The sequence below is a fragment of the Trichomonascus vanleenenianus genome (assembly GCF_965637985.1).
Source record: "Trichomonascus vanleenenianus strain CLIB 3782 genome assembly, contig: TRVA0_006S, whole genome shotgun sequence".
Classification (NCBI taxonomy): Eukaryota; Fungi; Ascomycota; class Dipodascomycetes; order Dipodascales; family Trichomonascaceae; genus Blastobotrys; species Blastobotrys vanleenenianus.
The window spans coordinates 93,747-115,948 of NW_027481881.1; the positions used below are offsets into that span (position 1 = coordinate 93,747).

Genomic DNA, 22,202 nt, shown 5'->3' on the forward strand with positions numbered 1-22,202 from the left:
TTTTTTTTCTTTTCACTCTTGGGGTCTCTCTTTCCCCCCCTCCCCCGTACCGCCGCTGCCGCCGTTTGATTCGATTATTATACACCGCCTCTTATAAGTATCACCGATCCTGCTTTTGCGGATCATAGTTTCCTAATCGACAAGGAGCACACACATATATACACAAGTCGAATCAACCGAAATAGGGGAGGGGTAAAGAAGCTTAAATACCACGCGCCCTGCCTGTGAAACTCTCTTTCCAACGCTGCTATTGTTGATAACGATATATATATATCTCTGGCCAGACGGCAAGCCAAGTTTTTTAAAACAGACCCGGAGGAATATAATGTCGAGGGTACTACTACGTTTGTGAAGCGAAATAACTCGATTTTTACGAAAAATAGAACTGTATCGAGAATGATGACGATATATCCTACACCAACATCGCTGGATCGATTCCAGGCGACAATACCTCCTCCACTTGCTCCACCACCACCACCACCTCAACAACAAAACAGTCAGCTATCGCTCTTTCATAATGGCCCTGTCAGCTATGATACCAACGTTCCTCATGCGACTAACCTTGGAGCTCAAGTCAATCAGCGACTGACTAATCACGCAACTGGATTGCAATTGAATGTAAATGCATCTCTGGCGCCTAGCCAGCCTCAACAACCACAGCAACAGCAACAGCCCAGTTCATGCCCTCCCTCAGCATACCTGTCATACAAACCCCCGACGAAACCCGCCAAGCCCTCGAAGGCGCTTAAATCAATCTACTACAACAATGTGGCCAATATCGTGTGCCTCTTTTGGTTCAATTCGCAAAGCGCCATTAATGCAGCTTTTGAGCGGTGTCTCTCCCTCACATCGTCCTCAAACAGCACGTCGGGATCCCACGCATACCTCAACAACCAGTACACGCAAGCTATTAATCAGCTGTCGCCGCTAACCGCTGCATCGTCACAGTTCAAGCAATTCATCTCGAACGTGATTTCGCAAACCCAGTTGCCGCCGACGGCGGTATCCCTGGCACTGTTGTACATTTACCGCCTCAAGCAGCGGTCGCTGTGTCCAATTATTGGCGCGCCAAACTCTGAATACCGTGTGTTTTCGGTCGCGCTGATCTTGGCAAATAAGTTCCTCGACGATAACACGTATACCAACAAGACGTGGGCCCACATCACCATGCTGCCTCTGCGTGAGATATCAGCAATGGAGATCGAGTTCCTCACCAACATGCGGTACTCTCTTGTGGTTGAGCGACCCGAGTGGCTCGTGTGGCAGGATAAGCTCAAGACTTGGCTCAATGTGGCTCACCAGGCTGCAGTCATGGGCCATCAGATGCCCACTCCACCGACCCCCCAACGTCCCGCCGTGCAGCAGCAGCAGCATCAGCAACTGACGAGTCCTCCCGCCATGGCCGCTGTGCCTGTAACTCCTCGTGTTGTCGCACCTGCGGCTCCGTCTGCACCCCCTGCAACCACCACGAGCGTTACCAACACCGTACCGTCGAAGCTGCTTCCCGCCAATTACGGCATTCCAATTCCACCTCTGGCGCCGCAGTCGGCGGCCACCACGCCATCCCGGCGTGCTATCAAGCGAATTCTCGACGAGTCGCCCGACTCGGCCAAGCGCATCAAACGTTCCACGACGTCCCCGTATGCACCTCAGTACCCTGTCACCCGGCTGACCTACCCTCAACAGCAGCAGCTCAACCCCCAGCAACAGCAGCAGGCCCAGCCTCCGGCCCAGTACTATTACGTGCTTAAAAAGCAGTATCCACCTTCCCCTCGCTACGGGTCCATCCCGTCCTACTACAATCAGCAGCCAACCTATGCAAACACGCAGTTTGAGCTCCAGTACTACATGCCTCAACAGTACACCCCTAACCACCACCATCATTATCATCGCAACCACAACTCGCCCAACTAATTTTTTTTATTTATTACTATTTATAATGAGTTACGCCCTATCTAACCTTGCATTCTATAGAGAAATGTATATTACGATTCTTACATTAATTGATGCTTTAAGAGATCTCCTCCGCGAAGAGGAACCACGGGAGTTTGGGGGCTGGCCCCCAAGTCAACTACGGTATGTTCATGGGGGGACCAGTCCCCCCAAACCCCCTGGAGCTCCGCCTCGCGGAGATATTGTAGCCAAACAACTGATCCTCCGCGAAGCGGAGCTACGGGGGTTTGGGGGCTGGCCCCCAAGACAATCCCCAAACCCCTTTGCTGGTAGATTCTCAATGTATATGATATATGGGGCTAGACACACTATACTTAGCATGAGGATATGGCAGGTAACGGTCTAGAGGAGCGTATTGTGAGGGGAAGGGGGCCGCCATTGGTGCGTGGAACAAGAATTTCATTAAACGTTACGGCTCTGGTTACCCTACCCCGGTACATGCAGGCTGTCCGATTCCCGTAGATTGCAGGGAACGCCCCAGAAGCAATTGTATGACGCCTTTCCCACGCGCAGCTGAGTCGAGCCACGCAAGAAGAAGATCACACCCAATTGCTTACACCTCCTCTCATCGATCCGGCCTAGACTGTCACGTATATACGCAACCCTGCAGTTTCAAGCTCGTAGAGATCCACAGGGTTTCCGGGGTACGGGCATCGCCATCCGAGTATGTCGGGGCTATCCGCCTCCTACATGCTGCGGTACTATTATTTTCTTCGCTCTTTTGATTATGGGTACTCATACGCGTATACGGGCAGTGGAGCCCCGGGAGCTGCTTGATTTCTCCGCGAAGCGGAACTCGACAGCCCCACCAGTGAATACCTCCTTCGGTGGACTTGGGGGCCAGCCCCCAACTCCCCGTAACTCCTCTTCGCGGAGATCATTGTCTATAAATAATAATGAAGCAACATGTAATTAGTTCACGGCCAAATGGAGCCTTGGAAGTTGAGCCGCGCGAGCCTCATGAGCCTCACGAGCCGCAAGCTGTGTGGCAATGGGGGAAGCATGCCTGAATAGCACTATAGAGGCCTCCTGCTTACTGTTTCCAACACCACTAAGCTTAGTATAGTCCATTGTGAAATAAAACCGGCCGTTCGGGCAAATATAGACTATCTAACAAAATGGTATAGTGGGACCGGTGTCAATGCGCGCGCTTGTACCCAGGAAGCACACCCAACCAGTTAGGGAACCTTACATCACAATATCACAATATCATACCCAGTATACAAGTAACGACAAAACCATAGAGTGAAATGAGTACACAATTCATCAACAAGTCAGTGAGGCTGACATTGAGCGATGACAGGCAGCTTATTGGCCGAGTAGACGGAGTCAACAATGGTCAGCTGACTCTAGGCGACGTCAAATACCTGAATATCGACGGAGGAGGTGTCGGAGAGCAGGTCAAGTCGAGACTTATAGTCAAAGGCAATGATATCATTGATCTCGACATCCTGCCAGACAAAAAAGTCACTCAGCCACCCCAAAAGCCACCCCAAAAGCCCCAGCCAGCTCCTGCTGCTCCCCAGCCCTTCATGGATCCGGCAATCCTCTCTGCTGCCCCTTTGACTAAACAACCACCACCAGCCAATGGTGTGGAAGAAGAAGAAGAAGAAGAAGAGGAGGAAGAGAGCAGCGGAGAGGAGGTCACGGCCCCTTATACTGCTTTGGAATTTATGAGCGATACGTCCTCGTATGCTCCTTCCGTAGCAGGCATCAATACGCCGCGCAAGAGGAACAGCAACCAACGAAGAAAAGGCCCTCAGCAGCCCAACCACCTGCGAAATGGAAGCAAGCCAATTGACTGGGAAACCAACGACATTAAGGCGACTGACTTTGACTTCCAGGCGAATCTCATGCTGTTTGACAAGAAACAGGTGTTTAACGAGATCCAGCAGAACGACCTGACCGATCCGCAGCAGAGACTCGTAGCCCACAACAAAATCACCAGCAACCCCCATTTCGTCAAGTACGGCCATCGCGAGATGGTTCTTGAGAGCAAGAATTCCGCCGATACGTACGATTCAAAGCCGGAAAAAGGGTACCGTCCGCGGGACCCGCTCCACTTTGCCGTAGCCTCGAATCTCAAGCACTGTCCGTGTGCATCGCCGGTCCAGATAGTCGAACTGGAGCATCAGAGCCGCGAGTGTGGCATTTCGACCCAGGTGCTGGCCGAGAACGCCGGTCGTGGCATTGCTCAAATTGCCGTAAAAGTCTTAGGCGGCGCGGCGCGATTTACTGTCCAGAACCACAATGCCAAGCCCCTCGTAGTAGTTTTGGTCAGTGGCTGTTCAGCCACGGCGGGTGCCCGGGCCCTGGCCGCCGCGCGGCATCTCGCCAACCGACAGGTAGTCGTAGTCGCTGTCCTCGTGGGCATTACCGATGAAGGAGTTGAGACGAGCTCGATGATGAGCAAGGAGGTCAAGGACCAGCTCAAGGCTTTCCAATGCTCCAATGGGCGGGTTGTCACGCGACTCGAGAGCCTCATATCGACGCTGGCTACCTACGATTCGCCGCCAGAGCTCATCATTGACGGCCTCCAGGGATTCCAGATGACGGTGGACGATCTGTGGGACGAGGATGCGACGATGATGCTGGGGCTTATTGACTGGGCCAACCGCGAGAAGGCTGGCGTTATGTCCATCGACATCCCTTCGGGACTCGATCCCTCGACTGGCCTGCCCTCGGCCACCAAATCGAGTGGGTCGTTTGTACATGCCAAGTGGGTCGCCGCGTGCGGTGTACCGCTGTCGGGGCTCATCAACGCCATAACCTCGCAAGTTGTGTTGCGCGACCAATGGACTGTGTTTGCCATTGACATTGGCTACCCTCGGGCACCGCTACGATCGTCCTCGGCGTCCTCTTCGGCCCCGGCATCAGGCAGCGCCGACTCGAAGAAGACCTCTTCCTCGCTGCGCAAGCTCAACAAGATCTGGTTCGGCGGGGAATGGGTTGTCGAACTGACCATTGAGTCTCTTTAGGACTTTTTTTTCGCCACACTTAATTGATCTTCTTTGCTGCCTATTATAATATCTATGCTTTGATTATGTGCGGCTCCTTGCGAGCCGCACGCGCCGCATGACAAATCGGGGTGGGTACATGCGCGCGCGCGCGCTGGGGAGATGGCGCCTTCCTTCCCCCCTCCCCTTCTCCAATGGAGAATGTGCGCCCTATCGAGCGCATTTAAAACCCACCACCTCAATTACAACCTCCTTAATTTGGGTCCCTTGCCCGTTTTCTTGTTGCTGTGTACCAGAGCGCTGTTTCGCCTCCCTCTCTTATCGCCTTTGATCTCAGCCGTTGAAGACGATAGCACAAGGCGGCATTTGGCGAGCGAATTGAGAAAAGGACACGAGACGGAGAGTATCACGTAGTAGAAGAAGAAGAACAAGAAGAAGAAGAAGAAGAACAAGAGAGGAATGGGCATCTGCTGTAGCTTATGTTCGCCACAGCCCTCGGAGGGCCAGTACACGCCTTTGTTACAGGAGAACGAACGAGAGGCCGTGTCGGTGTTGCTGAGATACTTGGATAACGTGAGTATAATTGACTAATATTGACCATGTGGAGTGTAGACTAACTGGTGGTGTAATAGCGTGGAGAGGTTGATTTCTTCTCCGATGGGCCACTCAAGGCGCTGACGACTCTCGTGTACTCTGACAACCTCGATTTACAGCGGAGCGCGGCCCTGGCGTTTGCGGAGATCACGGAGAAGTACATTCGCCCCGTGAGCGCCGAAGCCCTCGAGCCAATTCTGCTGCTGCTCCAGTCGTCGGATGTCGAAGTCCAGCGAGCAGCCGGCGCAGCACTTGGCAATTTAGCAGTAAACAATGATAACAAGCGACTTGTGGTGGAAATGGGCGGACTTGACCCGCTAATCCGACAGATGATGTCGCCCAATGTAGAAGTCCAGTGCAATGCCGTGGGATGCATGACGAACCTGGCGACACACGAGGATAACAAGGCCAAGATTGCGCGGTCGGGGGCTCTCCTGCCGCTCACAAAGCTGGCCAAGTCCAAGGACATGAGGGTCCAGCGTAACGCGACGGGCGCGCTGCTCAATATGACACACTCGGACGAGAACCGCCAGGAGCTCGTCAACGCCGGGGCCATTCCCGTGCTGGTGTCGCTGCTGAGCAGTACGGACGCAGATGTGCAGTACTACTGCACGACGGCGCTCTCGAATATCGCTGTCGACTTTGACAACCGCAAGAAGCTGAGCCAGACGGAGCCACGGCTTGTAAACCACCTTGTAAACCTCATGGGCTCGTCATCGCCGCGGGTGCAGTGCCAGGCGGCTCTGGCCCTGCGAAACCTGGCATCGGACGTGAACTACCAGGTTGAAATTGTGAGGGCCGATGGCCTGCCGCACCTGCTCAATCTGCTCCAGTCGAGCCATACGCCGCTCATTCTCGCAAGCGTCGCGTGCATCCGTAACATTAGCATCCACCCGCTGAACGAAGCGGCCATTGTCGAGGCAGGGTTCCTCAAGCCGCTCGTTGACCTGCTCAGCATCTGCGACAACGAGGAGATTCAGTGCCACACCATTTCGACGCTGCGCAACCTGGCTGCAAGCTCAGAGCGCAATAAGATGGAGATTGTCGAGGTGGGCGCCGTTTCCAAATGCAAGGAGCTCATTCTCAAGGCGCCACCATCGGTCCAGTCTGAAATGACGGCATGCCTCGCCGTATTGGCGCTCGGCGACGAGCTCAAGGGCACCATGCTCTCGCTGGGCATTATTGACGTTCTCATTCCGCTAACTCAGGTCGACAACATTGAAGTCCAGGGCAACTCGGCCGCGGCCCTCGGCAACCTCAGCTCCAAGGTCGGCAACTACGATCCGTTTGTCAATGCGTGGACGTCGCCGGCCGGAGGCATCAAGCAGTTCCTCACCAAGTTCCTCCAGTCGCAGGAGCCCACTTTTGAACACATCGCGGTGTGGATGATTCTGCAGCTGCTGGAGAGCGAAGACAAGCGGCTTCACGAGCTGTTTGTGCAGAGCGACGAGATCACCAAGAGCATCAAGGCCCTCGCTAACAAGGAGCCTTCCAAGACGGCCGCCAAGGACCAGGACGAGCATACCTATGCCTCTCAGATGGCCGTGCCTGCTCTTGCCAAACGCGTATGTAGCCTTCTTTAGACTAGTTAATTTATTTGAAACTTGATCATTTGTTTTAAACCGGCAAATAGCCCAATTGTCGCCCCATCCTAGCTCATCGAGTATTACTGGGGGGCCAGCCCCCCAGACCCCCCGTAGCTCCGCTGCGCATAGGTTCTCTGACCCTCAAGGGTGATCTCCATGGCGTAAATATGCTATTGTGAGACCCAATTGATCCGCATTGAAAGCTTACATTGTCGTACCCGAAGACTTGAATTGGTACCGTACCCATGAGAGTGGCATGCCTGGTAACGTCGTTTAGATTAAAGGCTCTAGTTCATGTTAAATGGGTGGTATCTTCAATTGCTATACTAATGGTCTACGGATAAACGAGCCCGCAAAAAGTTTTGCTACCAACAGTCTGTTACAGCTCGGCACGTTTCACTTTGTAACAGCCGCACCGTAAGCTTGCTTACTCTAGTGGGTGGGCCATCCCTTGAGTTTTGTGGCTCCACTAGGCTGAAGAATTATAAAACTTTGACACAATTTATACCACTCCTACTTTCTTGAAATCATTGACTAGAATTATTATAAGATATACGCCTCGCTATAAGTGTACCTGGGACACCAATATGTAACGGAACCGGTGTGTGTCGTTGGGATATTTCAAGTGAAATTTCCCCTCCACAGAGAACGGTGCAAAAAGATCATGGATGCGGCACTATCAGCGTACCACGAGGCGTACGAAGCCGTACAAGCCGACGATGACAACCTCGATACATGGGAAAGGCTGTCCGTCGCGATTGACGCGGTTGTTCCATATGTCGGCAGCGTGGACAAGCGCACGCTGAGTTTGGAGTCCATTGAGTCGATCTACATACGATTTTTGTCCAAGTTCCCGCTATTACATGGGTATTGGCTCAAATTTGTCGAAGTTATGAAAAGCCTCAGCCATGGCGATAAAGACAAGGTCAAATCTGTGTATGAAAACGCCGTATCGAGCTTCCCCAACAGCGTAGATCTGTGGGTCGCCTATTCCGAGAGTGAAGAATCACCAGAGACGAGGCAGCAGCTACTGATCCGAGCCTGTGAGAAATGCGGGCTTGATTTCATGGGGCACCCTGTGTGGGACGCGCGATTGGAGGTCGAGCGTGCGCTTAATGGCGATGTTAAGCCCATCTTCGAGACGATAATCCGCATTCCGCTGCACCAGTACGCCCGGTACTTCGAGGAGTACTCAAGTATGCTCAGTGAAGAGGAGAAGGCTGACTCAAACGAGGTGTTTGCTTCGACCCAGGCGAAAACGTCAGAAAGATGGGCATACGAAGCGCATATCGCGCGGAATTACTTCCATGTGCACGAGCTCGAGGCTGATGAGATTGACAACTGGAACTCTTATCTTGATTATATTGAGGAGGTTGGCACGCCAGCGGAGGTCAGAGCGCTTTACGAGCGGGCCTTGGTGCCAGCAGCTCTGTACGATTCGTTCTGGCTGCGGTACATTCGGTGGATGATTCGAAACGGTGAAGACGAGGAGGAAATTAGAAACGGGTTCAGGAGAGCCTCTACTGTATTTGTACCTATTGCAAGGCCTCTGATTCGATACCAATGGGCGATCTACGAAGAGTCTGTTGGCCAATTCGCCCGGGCAAAAGACGTGTACGATATAATTCACCAGTCAATGCAGTCCTCCCTCTTTGAGGACCATGATTGGTACGTTCAGAGACTGAACTTGGAGCTCCGGACTGGTGGGGTCAAGGCAGTCGCTGACCTCATTGCGACCATACTAAGTGCCGGGCCCCAGCAGCAGCAGCAACAACCAAAGAAGAAAAAGAAGGCTGCCACGGCGGCCAATACTCAGAATAATACCGTGGCTTATGCTGTTTGTAACACATACCAGGCAGTCGCCATACTTTATAAAGTGGAGCATATGCTGAAGAAGGCGCTGGAATTGCTAGAATCGCTGTGGGAGTCCTGCAATTGGAACCGATACTATGTTACGAACTACTTCTGGCTTATGCTAGCCGCCAGTAACAACGACGATGGGCTTCACGTTTTGTGGGAAAGAATAGTAAGCGAAGCCCCTATTCCTCCTCTATTGATCGAGGACTTGAGCAATCTTTACATGGATCACTTGAAGGTTCATTCTACGAGTCCCGAGGCGGTAAAGCGGTTAATGCAAGTGGACATAGAGACCAATGGGTGCTTCCCATTACGAAAACTTTCGCATAAGAAGTATGAGGATGACGTGGAGCATCGGCTGACTTTGGAAAATGGACATCCCGGTATAGTCGTGGATCCAAGCGAACGATATACAAAAGCATCTGCCAAGACTGGATTATCGCCTGTCCTTGAGAGATATCTTCAAGAACAGAAGAGATATCTCAAATAAACCTATTTATTGTAGATTTTATATAATTCTTATGTGTTGATGAATCCTTCTTTCGTAGTAAGTGTTGAACAAGTCCCGTAGTAATTAACCCTATATATACATGTAATGCCTAAGTCCAGCAGAGTTCAAGATAAACGACGGCTAGCCAATGTCTCCCTGCCTGCCAATGAGTCTGACATGACGCGGTACACGACAATACTCGTTGACTTTTGGGACTCCAAACACAGTAATAAGGCTAATGTGCTTGCAGTTGGCACAGATCTTCTCAATCAATGCATTATCCACAGGACGGCAGAAACCAACGTCAAGAGTAGTCAAATGATGCGCATTCGCAATGAGCTTAAGAGATGTTGACGTAACCAACTGCAAAGAGTTGAGGTTCAAAGTAACCAACGTAGCCGCCGAATGGGACAGCGCCGCCGAAATGGCATTGTCGCCCAGTCCTACGCACTTCCGCAAGCTCAGAGAGTTGAGTCCTGCATTTGCCGTGAAGTTGCTAAAGAACTCGGCCATACCGTCATCAGTAAGCTGGTCAAGAAGCTCGAGGGACAAACTTCGCAGGTTCGACGATTGCAAAAGTCCCATAAGGAATTTATCACTAAGACCAGTGCACCCGTCGAGCCGGAGCTCCTCCAACGTGTCGCCACAGACGCCAAGGATGTTAAGCACAATGTCGTCCGTTACCAGCTCGTCCGCAGCCTCTTCAGTGTCACCGAGATACGTCAGCTCGAGATGAGTCAGGTTGGAGAGCACTGAAAGCGCGTCAATGGCGCTCGGATCATCTAGTCCAGAGAGCCGGTGGAGTCCAAGTCTGCGTATATTCGGGCATTTCTCTACCAGTGCGAGAATGACCTCTGTATTTATACGGTGAGTGTTAGTAATCACTAGCGCTTCGAGACGGTCTCCAATTAGGTCAAAGACTTCCATCCAAGTATCCTTGGAGATCAAAAATGGCCCGTCTAGGTGCAGGCTTTTGAGCCCGCCCAGCTTCTTCGCCAGGGCAATAAGAGTTTCGTTAGTCAGCTGGCCACACATGGACAGGGTAAGGTGCGTCAAATGCGGGCAGAATGCTACGATCCAGTCGTAGGCCTGCGGCGTCAGCTTCGAACAATCCCAAAACTCCAGGCTCGTGAGTTCGCTCGACAAAAACAGCTTCACTGTCGCATCGTTTAGCTGGCGATTTCTGGTCAGAATTCGCCCAATCTTGTCCATATTATTAGCACCAATTTCGCCCAGAGCGTCCACTTGGTCAATGTACTTTGAGAGCACTCTGATGCAGAGGTCCTGCAGTTTCGCAGTCCGCCCAATCTGCTGCCTATCGAGAAGGGCGGCCGCTACTTTCTTGCGCTGCTTCTTCGCCCCCCGCTGAGCCTCCTGCTTCTGTCGCCGCTGGACAGCAAGGTATTCGTCGCCACACGCTTTACAGAGGATACCGCCACCAGTCAGACTCACAGAATACACAGTGACTTTAAACTCTACGCCACAGTGTGTGCACGCGCGGATGCCTTGGTCACGATCAGCTTCTTCACCGCTATCGTCGTCGTCTTCGTCATCGTCGAGCCGTCTCTTCTCCCGAGCCCGGGCTCTGATTCGGCCCTCCTCGGTTTCTTCCTCTTCCTCTTCTTCATCTACTTCCTCGGCTTCCTCCTGAGCTTGTCGCCGGAGGTATCTTTGTCGGATATCAGAGGCGTTAATGCCCTGTTCTCGGAGGAACGAGGTGAGCGCAGAGTTTGGTCCTCTAACTTCCTCTGGAGCTCCTTCAGGCTGCTCAGCTTGTCTTCGACGACGAAGCAGAACCCTATATGTCGATTAGTCTTGTCCTTTTCTCTATGTGACTTTTGCCTTACATCTTATGCCGGTATTACCTTGTAGCAAGCGGGATCAATTCTGTTCACCGGCGGTACTTATCAGTCGCCACCGGCCCGGGATGGTGATAGATAACGCGACAAGGCGACAATACGACAATGCGACAGCTCGATGCGACACTCGATTACAACTTTAACCTTGTATGTGAAGACATTGAAACGCTCTCTTTTTTTCTAATTATTCGCTTCTTTTGACAAAACTCTAATCTTATTCGCCGAGCAAGGCCTTTTCGCCTATCGAAGTTCGAAGAGATAACACCATCGCACCCGGAGAGCGATAGTACCACATTACAGGTATCATCCTACCGTGGTAGGTACGTTGAGAGCATAGCATGGTTCAGGTCACCAGCAGACTTCAATGCTTGGGCATTATTTAGTGAACCGACTTGTCTTGTTCGTAGAACTGGTAGTCAATTGAACCAAAGACTAATGATTACCGGGGTATTTGCTTGGTTGAAGGTCATGTAGATTGAATGAGATTAATAAATTATATTACGGAAATATTAATTATGACAACAAATTAGAGATCTTAAGTTTCTCTTCGGCCGGCTTGGTTGAAATGACCGGCGAAGGCTCGTTATTCTCATCAGGGGAACCAGATGTTGAGGAAGGCGGAGGCGTAGTTGTCGAGTCGCTGGCGTGCTCATTGATGCCGCCGAGCTTGAAGTTGCCCGTCGTAGGAGACTGTCCAGGGGGTGTCGAAGAAGGATACCCAGATATGCTATGGCGGTGGTAGTTTTGCGGTGGAGCCAGCGACGGGCTCGTAGAAGACTGCGGCTGATGTCGCTGTGGCTGCTGTGGCGTCTGCTGCTGTCGATACGCCGGGTTGAACAGCGACGAGTTTGGCGAGCCTCCGCCATTACCTGTGCCACCGAGCGGAGGCAGCGTGGTGGGAATGTCATTATTGATGGGTGGAATGGCAGAGTTGCGGCGAGAAGTAGTCGTCGAATTAGACAGAGAGTACTTTGACAACGAGTGTAGTGGGTCTTCATTGTCAGACGCGGACGAAATGCCTCCTATAGAGCTGGCTCGCGACGAGCTGTACCCAGTAGAGGTGGTATTAATCGACACACGCCGCGAGTACGGCGTATTGGGGAAGAGTGCCATGTCGTCGAGGTGCGCAGTGCCACGACGCCGCGAAGACGAGAAATAGGAGCCGCTGGGCGTAGAATTGGGGTTAGTAGTGTTAGAACCGTTTGATTCGGGCTGGGCTTCTGGCCGGGGCGAGGTAGGGGCCGCCGGTTCCTGATGAGGGTCAACAGTCGAATTGAACGCCGACGCCGTGGACCGGCCAAATGCCCCACCCGAACCGTCCGTGTAGGCCGAATTGAACACGACCGTTGGGGGCTGTTGCTGTTGCTGTTGCTGTTGCTGAGCATGTGGCTGAAACTGTGGCTGAGAGTACGGCTGATGCTGCGAGGCATAGGGCCCTAGATGCGATGGTGCCAGCGGACGATGGTGATGGCCCGGAGGAGGTGGGTGGTGGTACGCCTCCGAATGTATATTTGGAAGCGACACCCGGTGGCCCACGGTGGGGTAGTAATTGAACTGATGCATGTATGCTGGGCCCCCGGCAGCAGCAGAGTGTGGAGGCGGCGGCGGGGCTGGAGCCGCATGGTGGTGAATAGGCGGCGGTGGCTGAGAAATCGCGCCTGTTACTGGGGCCTGATGCTGTGGCTGTTGGTTCTGGTGCTGTTGCTGCTGTTGTTGATGCTGCTGCTGCTGCTCCATAGCTAGCGAAGCTCGCCGTCGCCGGTTCGCGCCGCCGTTCCACCAATTCTTGACGGCATTGTCAGAACGGCCGTTCAAATGTCTGGCAATCTCGGCCCACTTCTTTCCGTACTGAGCAACCAATTGCTCAATATACATGCCCTCCTGGTCGGTAATGGGCTCGTGGTTGAGCGTCGGCTTGAGGTTCTGGTGATAACGCTCGCGGCACTGTTTTGGAGTTCGAGTCGCCAGCATCTGCGAGATTCGGACCCAATTCGACGGCCCATGGTCCTTGATGAGCGCCATGAGCCGGTCATCTTCGCTCTTGGACCATGGACCCCGGCGAGGCGAGTTGGTCGATCCGCTCAGCGTGTGTGGAATTTTGGACGCTTGCGGGGACGCGCTGTGGTATGGGGTGGTCAACGACAGGGTCTCAAAGGGTCGTGCGTGGTCCTCCAACTTGAATGCGAGAGGAAGCTAACTACACAACCGTGGCACTGGTTAACCCGTCGCTCGGCGTCGTTTAGCGTTGGACACGGGCTGTAGGGTATTATATACGCTGAAGACCACACTCAGCGTTGTCGTAGAGCTTAACCGACTTATGAGAGAATAAGCAAGTGATAAGCGGGTATAGCAGCAAATGCGAAATCTCTTCTCGGTCTTTCCCACTGAACCAAAGAGGGAAGGAGAATCGGTAAAGTTGGGCTCTCCTGGAAAACAGAGCCGATTCTTGCTGCGAGCTTATACGCTACAGGCTTCAGGCGAGAAGGGAAGCTTAATCAATCAAGCCCGGGGGGGGGGGGGCGCTAATCAGGAATAGCGCAAGAAGCGGACAGATAAAAAAGAACCTGATAAATAAGGCTTCTGTTCAACCCAGGGAGAGGAGAGGGCTGAAGAAGAAGAAGAAAAAAAAACCTAATGGACAGGTAGCGAAGCCTTTACGAAACGTCTGTACCTCCACGGTGGGTGACTTAATCCCGTCCCTTCAGAGAATGCAGGCCGGTCAATAATATACAGGATATATGAGAGAGCACTGGACGGCAGGAGCCTCTTGTATCTCTGATTTTTTTTTAGCTCTTGTTCGAACTGGTCGGTTAATCCTAGCTGTCCGGTATTTTTACGCGAACTTGTCGTCGGTCGTTTGGCGTAGTACTTAATTTATTGGGCGATTTCCGGCGGTGGGTATTTTAGTTCAGGTGACGTTATGAACCCAGCTGGTATTATAAACCTGGCGACCGATCCACTCTCAAGACGACGTACTTGCTTCAAATAGAAAGAAGCTGCTCCGAATAGGAAAAGGGAAGAGAGAAACTGCCGGATGTGAGGGAGAAAAAAAGTGACTACGGTAGGTCGGAAAACCACTCGACGCAGCTCAAAACTCACACACTTAAAACCGCAAGAGAACGCCGATTATGCTGTTCGCTTTCTCTGTTACGCAGGTGCGTTATGCCTGTAAGAAGTTCCAGCAGATTGACGTCTGAGGGTTTTTTGTTATTTTATTTTATTTTTTCTGATTTATTGCCCAGGAATTACCTCCAAGTTCACCGGGGGCAGTAGGGATATGGAGATTAAACGGCGATTATTCCTTTTGTGCAATATATTAAGCAGCTGTAAAGGGGGGGCTGACAGGAGGATGCTGAATACAATGGAAAAATAAATAAAAAATCGACTAGGTATATACCATTTTTAATGGATCTATTAATTCGTTATACACATATGAGCCCTGGAACCAGTGTACGTAACCCGGCCCATCAGAGCGGCTTCAAAAGCAAGCCGCAGTAGTACCGGTTTTAAACGAAGTCGTTCCTCCCCCCCTTCTCGGTTTTGACAGCCCGCGGATATCCAGGGCGGTAGAATGGATTGGGGGAGAGAATGAACCGGTAAACGTTTGTCTCAGCAGGCTGAACACCTGCCTTTCGATCAATCGACACATTGGCCCAGAGTACAGACATGGAATCCCCTCACTCCAGCCCCGTTTCAGTCTTTGTACCGAAGAATTCAATTGATCGATCCATTCCCGCATACAATCGGAGCCAAACGGCTGGGCATCCACCCCTCCCCCTCTCTGTCTCTATTTCTGCCCCTATAGCGCAATCCCACCTATACGCCTACGGTGTTTCACCGGCTTTCGAACGGTTCGATCTATTGCATCGGTTACCAGTAGAGTCCACCTAACTCCTTACGCATGCTACGTGGATATACGTAAAAGAAAGCAAAAAAAGGGGAAAGGGGTAAATCTCGAGGCAGATTCCCTCCCCTGGCATTATTACACGTACATTACATTACAAGTACGATCTATATCTTTCTGCTGCTGCCAGGACACAGGGGATTGGCCCTGTACGGGTACAATCAATCTGAGTAACGGGCCCACCCCTGGCAGGGTTAATCGTTACGTACCCGTCAGAGCGTTTTTCCTGGTACCAACTGCTGCAGGGGATGTACATTATGCAGACCAAAGTGTTTTTTTACCGGTTCACCACCCAAAAGAAAACACCTAAAATTTGATCTCGGTTGGGCCTCCTGTCTCTTTGATATACTACTACATATTCAGTCATAATGGCAGCAACAGCTCGGACGGCTAAGGCGATTATTCTCGACGTCGAAGGCACTGTGTGTCCTATTTCGTTCGTCAAGGATACCCTCTTCCCTTACGCCCTGGATTATGTTCATTCGACGATTGGTCCGCTGAAAACTCTGCCTTCGCCGGAATCGGATCTCGGAAAGTACCTCGAGGAGTTCCCAGAGGAGCACAAAAGCACGCCAAAGGCGCTGGTGGCCCACATAGACGACCTGGTCGCCCGTGACGTCAAAGCCCCTTACCTCAAGGCCCTACAGGGGTATATCTGGAAGGAGGGCTATGAATCTGGCAAGGTGCGGGCGCCGGTGTACCAGGACGCAATTGACTTCATTTCTGGTGCGGCGGCCCCAGTGTACATTTACTCGTCGGGGAGTGTTCTCGCCCAGCAGCTGTTGTTCAGGCACATCGACCATGCAGGATCTTCGCTCGATCTCACGCCTCGCTTGGCCGGGTACTTTGACACCAAGAATGCCGGCCCCAAGACCGATCCAGCGTCATATCGTTCCATCGCTGAGCAGATCGGGCTAGCTCCAGACACAATTACGTTCTTCACGGACAATCCGGCAGAGATCAGGGCCGCCGGTGAGGCTGGATGGAATGCTCGTGCCGTGATGCGTCCCGGTAACGCCCCGTTGCCTGGCGATCTCAGTCCGATTACGTCGTTCGAGAATGTCTAACCACCCTTGCTAATCACTTCCAGACCAACGGTTCTTTGCTAATGCCGAGATATGCTAAGGTTAGAGCTGATCAGGTAAATATCCTGGATGTTCTATAATATTTTAGGTACCGTTGGTCATATGTACCCCGATTATGTTTATAGTTAAAGCTGTGGTGCATCAAAATTAAGTCTGATGTGGATACAAGAACACGTATCCGCTTTTCGCCTACTGAACTAGAAGAATTAAGGCTTAAAATCATTTAGGTTTTCCTATAACCGTTGAACTCAGAAAAAGCAGAAGATGGGGGATTTGGGGGCAGAGCCCCCAACTACGGGAGCTCGAGGGCTGGCCCTCGAAGACAATTGAAGCACAGGGGGCCAATTGCAAGACCTACTCTATGGCCGGCAGTGACATCAATGAGAGTGTTCCGCTGAGCTGCAGTCGAGCTTATCTTGACGCTATTCTCCGTATAACCAGTACCGTAGAGTAGTATGCGGAGTGACGCACAGCCAATGCCGAACGCGGCTTATCCCTTGGCGCATAAGTAGCTGTTTCAATGGGAGTCCTTTAATATCAGCAGGCAAAAGCGCCGGTATTGGACCATCAGCTCGAGAGGTTATCCAAAACCCTTGGTGGACCAATGCATTTGCCGACGAGTCGGCCAGTTCCTGGAGAAACGTATCAAATCTGCTCGTATATGCTGGCTCATATCGAGGATCTTTATAGCCAAGGCAGAGGCCTGCTTAGTGAGGTTGTGAAGTTGGTCGTTCATCCTTCTTCAAGAGTCAAGTGTACGTTGATGTAATTGATCATCTCGTCCGGAAACCCCACTACTGTGGCCCTGCATCATACTATAGAATCGGTATGAGCATCTGAATGAATAACTTACAGTCGGGTTCAATCTATGCCTCCGGAGGCCCTGATAAAAATAGCAGGGGCTACCAAGCCCAGGCAATGTAACGTTCACACATCATCTCCCTCTTATCTCCATCTTTGAGGAGCCACGAATTGCGAACATATTATAATTTGGTATGTAGCCAATTCTACTATCCTCCAAAATTAGCAGCACCTCTCAATTAGGCTTCCGAACAAGCTTCCGAGGATACACTCCACGTAATGAGTAACATTTAGTGTAGAAGCCAATCAGAGGAATATAATCGTATCTAGGTGAGCCCATCTGATTGATATACGTATCCAAGGGTAGCAATGGTATTAGGTGGAATGGGGAATGGGTCAAATGTCTGAAATAGTTCAGCTCGCTTGAACCGTGTCTAGTGAAAAATTCAAACTGTAAATTTACCACTGCGGTACTACCAGGATGTAGCTACATGCAAGTACTACAATTTTGTCCCATATTCATGGATTAAACAGTAAAATTATAAAACACACTTACGCGCTCTACTACTACTGCTCTGCAGCTTCTGGTTCGTCATCATCATCATCATCATGGCCATGTTCAAAGAGATAGTTAGCCGCAATCTCCTCGTTTTTGTCACAGATAAGATACGCCTGGGCAGCAATCTCGCGCGAGAATCCCAGAGCAGTAAGCCGCTCAATTGCCTCGTTCTCCTCCGGGGTAATTCGAATCTCGTGAGTCGTCTCGCCCAGGCCTTCCAGCCCTTCCTCGTCCTCAGCAAGCAGCCGGATAAACGCCTCTGGATTCAGTGCAATGGCCTGGGCCAGCTGTGGGTTAGTAGCAGCAAGCTGCTGGACGAGCGGCTCTATCATCTGCGGCTGTTCCCGGATTAGCGTTCTCAGCTGCTCAAACTGAGGGTGGTTTCGGAGCGCACTCAGATCGCCCCCGCCCTCGGAGCCAGCACTGGCGGACCGAGTAGGACCCCGGCTCGAACCATGCTGCGCAGCAGCCTCAAAGAGGTTGACATCAGTCGTCTCTTCCTCGCTTTCGCCCTCAGCATGGCTCTCTGCGCCCTGCTGTGCCTGCGCGGGAGGTCGCTGCTGTTGCTGCTGCGGATGTCGCTGGAGGTGCTCTGGAATACCTGTGAGAAGATACTCCACTGCTCGATCGGGGTTGTTGAACGCCGCTCTCATGGCAGCCTCTACCTGATCCCGCGGGTATCCCATCTCCACCATGTTGTTAATTGCCACGTCTCGGGCGGACCCAGTGGCCAGCGCAGATGGGTCATTGAACACCTGCGGCGACTCTCGCGGCTGGACCGGTGTCTCGGTGGAAACATCAGCCCCAGCTGTCGCAGCAGTGGCGGCCTGTGAAGCGGCCTGGGCTGGGGCATTAGTAGAGACTGGAGTAGTTGGTTTATTAGCCGGCGTAGCAGGCGCAGCAGCGCTCGAAGCCCCACTGGCCGTGGACTTCTTGACCATGCAGATAACAAAGTCCTTCTCCTTCATGTTGTAGCTCTCAATTGTTCGGTCATCCTGTAGTACTTTGCCTGTATCAAAGGGGCGACACAAAGGGAAACCACCCTCTATGGTTTTGCACCCCAATTTGTTAGTGTCAATTCAAGCCAATTCGAATTGGTGCGAACTTACCAGAGAAGATGAGTTTCTGATCAGCGGCCTCCCAGCCTTTTTCCTTGCCATTCTTCTCTTTCAACGCCAGAATCTGTTCCGTCAGTTAGTTTTTCTGGGGCTCCAATTACACAAATTGGCAGAATACGTACGGTATCTGTTGGCTCGACCTCGATCTGCCATTTATTCTGCTTGAAATCCTTCAATGTCAACTGCATCGTGCGCCCGGGGGTTGGATGTGTGAGGGTTGGTTGTATGCTGTCCAAGAAAAAGTCGATTACGTCCCGCGCGGCGCACCTTCCCCATACATCATCACCATCCACTGCGAGATATACAGCCAAGCACTACCATGTGCAATGGAGTAGCAACTTTGAATTAAGAAAAAAAGCTTTGGATTATATTGTAACACTTCTGTCCATTGCTTAGGGGGGATTCGAGTAGATTCAATGGAAATTCATGGAATGCATAAGTAGTCATTAATACTATACGGCGATAGTCTTTCTAAGCAATACTGTCCTAAGAACGCAATGGGGGGGGCAGGGCCCCCCTACTACGGGAGCTCGAGGGCTGGCCCTCGAATATCCACTAGTAGTTCCCTCTGGGGTTCTGCTACGTGGAGTAGCATCGACTGATGGCTCAAGCGGCTCATGCGAAAGAGTGATACAATAAGTAATGAATAATTGCAACCTTCGCTGTCTTCGAACGACTTGACATAGTTAACTACTGATGAGTCTAAGCAATAATGGTACTCGTTTCTCAACTATCGACTATCTACCGTGAAAAAAAGTTTATAGCAGTTAATAAAAATACAATAAATAATTAGCCTAGCTCAGTCGCTGTCGTAGTCGTCCGACGGTTCAGTTTCCGGATTAACCCAGTTCTTGTTCGTAAAGTCCATCGAAGAACTCGAATGATAGATAGCCTCATCGTCAGCAAGACACGCCACAGCACGACGATCGCGCGAGGTTAGCCTCCGGCCATGCTGAATGGCCCGCTCAATGTTCATCTGGTGGCGGATCATGACGAGCTTGGGATATGCACACATCTCACCGCCCCTCATCATACTGGCAAGCTTCTCGCGCGTAGGATCAGACAAGATGTAATAAAAGTCTTTCAGCTGGATCTTCGGCCACAGCGTAACACTCCCGTCAAACCGCTGGAGCCACACCGAGGACCAATCCTGGTCCAAAATCCGCGGCGTCAAGTCCATATGGCGCATGAGCTTGAGCCACTTGCGGATCTCCAGCTTTACCAGATCTTCTACTGTGCTCCCTAAAAACCCTCCTCTCCACCCTTTACCCTTGCGATGAGAGACTGGACGGCCCACCGTGCCCCTCGGAGCATACACGAAGAGTGAGATGTGCGGGTTCACCTGCGACACAATGGTAAAGTTGACGTTGAAGTACATTCTCAACGATTGGACCGGGATATCTGTCCGAAGAGACCCGTCTTTCCACTTGTTTCCGAAGCTATAGGGTGCAATGTCACCAGTCTTTTTCTTCATCATAAGCATCACTGGGTTGAGGATACCAGGCACGGCAGCTGAAGCTAGCAATGTACTCCAAATCACCGCATCCGGCGAGGTGATGTAGTTACAAAGAATCACAGGCGAGTGGGGATCTGCAGGAACAGTCGAGATGTTGAGAATCTTGCCCGTCTTTTCGTAAGCCTCTCGGAAGGTCATGCTGCCCCGAGTAAACCAGCAACATCTCTCAGCCCAGTCCCTGGCATCAAACCGTGCCCCCGTCTTGTACATTCGCTTCGCCCACGTCGGGAACTTCTCGTGGCACGCAGTGATCTTGTCAGCCAGTTCGGGTACTAGAAGTTCCTTAAGCTCGGCATTTGTTCTAGTCGCGACTAGAGCAGCCACTAGCCCGCCGCCCGAAGTACCCGAAACGATATTCGGCAGGAGGTCAGCTTCTAGGAGCGCTTTGACAACTCCAAAGTGGCGGTAGGTGAACGTGGCGCCGCCCGAGAGACACAGTGCAGTCTTGCCGAAGTTCTTGGCGAATTGCTTAAACAAAAGCCGTTTCGTCGGCATTGGCAGCTCGTTCGACTGGGAAAGATACCCTAGCGACTCAACCAGCTCATCGTTCCACTTATCGACAATGTCCTTGGTCCCGTAGTAACACTGCGAGTACATCGCTCGACCCTGGGTTCCAGCAAAGTTGTGCTTGACGCAAGTCTGCAGAACGGTCGCCAGTTCATCAACCCTGCCCTCTCGCCTTAACATGTGCATGCTGCCCACCAGTTTGGCGATGGTCCTGTAGTCATAAAATCCAAACTCGGGGTCACTCTTCCAGGATTCAAACCCGAGATGGCGATCCAATGCTTCAGCGGCCTTGACCCATTCCTCGTACGTCTCGGCACTCCTCAATTTCTTCCTCAATTCCTGCCGTTTTCCCCTCCAGGTGAAGGTATTCTCGTACAGAGCGACATAGAACCGTACAAAAGCATAAATCACGGCAAGAATAGACACCCAGAGGCATATGAACACGAAAAAGGGCCATCGCAAAATTCGATACCCGAGTCCCACGCCGATATCTCTTTTACGCTTGCCTGATTTCTGCACTTTTTCCTTTACGGGTGCCCAATCGTTCTTGGAGGTGATATGAAATGCGTCAAAGTCGTCCGCCTCCAGCGCCTTGGAGAACTGCTCCATATCTAGAAGTGGTGGTCAGTACCGTTCCTCGAGAAGGACATGGCTTGCTTACGTTTCTTATTGACATAATCCTTATTCCATAGCTCGTCTACATCCATCGTCCAAATAAAAAACTACAACTTTCTCACTCCACTTATCATGTAGAAAGAGAACGATATCGAATGTGCGGCTGACACCGGCGGGACGGTATTAATTGCCCGTATCGCAACTGTCACAGTCCCAACAATCGCCCCAACGATCGGCCGACACCGCGACATTCGAACTTTGGTTGCCGACACCGGTAAACTCTATCTTCCGAAGACGATCGCCGACACAAATTAACTTAGTTGTCCTGAGTACCGCCGTAGGTTTTCACGATTTTCAGTGATATAATAAACAGTATCATGGTGTTTTTTATGTTCCATCAGCAGTCTTATACGAATTGCCAAAATAATCATGTACTGTCGGTACTAGGGGGGGGGGGGGGGTACTCTATGATACAGGTACACTGAGATGTACTGTAATCATGTCAATTAAACTTTGTGATAGGTGAATAATGTTGCGCAACGCTGACGTTATCTCTCTGGTTTTATCAGCAGAAAGAAATGCCATGCAGTAAATACCCGTCAGTGAATTTCTTTCTACTCTATCTTAACAGGATTTACCGGTATTACCTAGTACGTATCATAGGTAGTACCATTATATTGTGACAATCAAAATGTGCATTAGTTTTGCCTGTTGTAGATTCCTCAATCGGAATAGCCCACTCAAAACCTATTGTAATGGTACATAGTCATCCTATTGCCTCAGTGCGGACACAACAACTCT

General features: G+C 51.4%; 9 protein-coding genes across 9 annotated transcripts; 5 read left to right on the forward strand and 4 right to left on the reverse strand.

Moving 5' to 3' along the window:
* Positions 1-396: 396 nt before the first annotated feature.
* On the forward strand, positions 397-1,914 carry TRVA0_006S00980 (cyclin family protein; the record flags this gene model as incomplete). The annotated part of the gene is made up of 1 exon (XM_076683027.1): positions 397-1,914. The coding sequence occupies one exon, from the start codon at positions 397-399 to the stop codon at positions 1,912-1,914; it is 1,518 nt and encodes a 505-aa protein (XP_076542635.1).
* A 1,289-nt stretch (positions 1,915-3,203) lies between these two features.
* On the forward strand, positions 3,204-4,931 carry EDC3 (Edc3p; the record flags this gene model as incomplete). Its single annotated transcript, XM_076683028.1, has 1 exon — positions 3,204-4,931. The coding sequence occupies one exon, from the start codon at positions 3,204-3,206 to the stop codon at positions 4,929-4,931; it is 1,728 nt and encodes a 575-aa protein (XP_076542636.1).
* A 438-nt stretch (positions 4,932-5,369) lies between these two features.
* Positions 5,370-7,087, forward strand: VAC8 (protein anchor VAC8; the record flags this gene model as incomplete). The annotated part of the gene is made up of 2 exons (XM_076683029.1): positions 5,370-5,483; positions 5,543-7,087. 2 exons carry the CDS (start codon positions 5,370-5,372, stop codon positions 7,085-7,087), a joined length of 1,659 nt encoding a protein of 552 aa, XP_076542637.1.
* Positions 7,088-7,754: 667 nt separating this feature from the next.
* TRVA0_006S01046 (HAT repeat-containing protein) lies at positions 7,755-9,437 on the forward strand (the record flags this gene model as incomplete). The annotated part of the gene is made up of 1 exon (XM_076683030.1): positions 7,755-9,437. One exon carries the CDS (start codon positions 7,755-7,757, stop codon positions 9,435-9,437), a length of 1,683 nt encoding a protein of 560 aa, XP_076542638.1.
* A 141-nt stretch (positions 9,438-9,578) lies between these two features.
* RAD7 (UV-damaged DNA-binding protein RAD7) lies at positions 9,579-11,286 on the reverse strand (the record flags this gene model as incomplete). Its single annotated transcript, XM_076683031.1, has 2 exons — positions 9,579-11,235; positions 11,285-11,286. Coding segments are annotated over 2 exons (1,659 nt in total).
* Positions 11,287-11,809: 523 nt separating this feature from the next.
* Positions 11,810-13,318, reverse strand: TRVA0_006S01090 (SANT/Myb-like DNA-binding domain-containing protein; the record flags this gene model as incomplete). The annotated part of the gene is made up of 1 exon (XM_076683032.1): positions 11,810-13,318. The coding sequence occupies one exon, from the start codon at positions 13,316-13,318 to the stop codon at positions 11,810-11,812; it is 1,509 nt and encodes a 502-aa protein (XP_076542640.1).
* Positions 13,319-15,568: 2,250 nt separating this feature from the next.
* On the forward strand, positions 15,569-16,267 carry UTR4 (putative acireductone synthase UTR4; the record flags this gene model as incomplete). Its single annotated transcript, XM_076683033.1, has 1 exon — positions 15,569-16,267. One exon carries the CDS (start codon positions 15,569-15,571, stop codon positions 16,265-16,267), a length of 699 nt encoding a protein of 232 aa, XP_076542641.1.
* Positions 16,268-17,653: 1,386 nt separating this feature from the next.
* RAD23 (Rad23p) lies at positions 17,654-18,951 on the reverse strand (the record flags this gene model as incomplete). Its single annotated transcript, XM_076683034.1, has 3 exons — positions 17,654-18,654; positions 18,755-18,827; positions 18,886-18,951. The coding sequence occupies 3 exons, from the start codon at positions 18,949-18,951 to the stop codon at positions 17,654-17,656; spliced, it is 1,140 nt and encodes a 379-aa protein (XP_076542642.1).
* Positions 18,952-19,562: 611 nt separating this feature from the next.
* TRVA0_006S01156 (patatin-like phospholipase domain-containing protein) lies at positions 19,563-21,493 on the reverse strand (the record flags this gene model as incomplete). Its single annotated transcript, XM_076683035.1, has 2 exons — positions 19,563-21,397; positions 21,448-21,493. 2 exons carry the CDS (start codon positions 21,491-21,493, stop codon positions 19,563-19,565), a joined length of 1,881 nt encoding a protein of 626 aa, XP_076542643.1.
* Between the last annotated feature and the right edge of the window lie 709 nt (positions 21,494-22,202).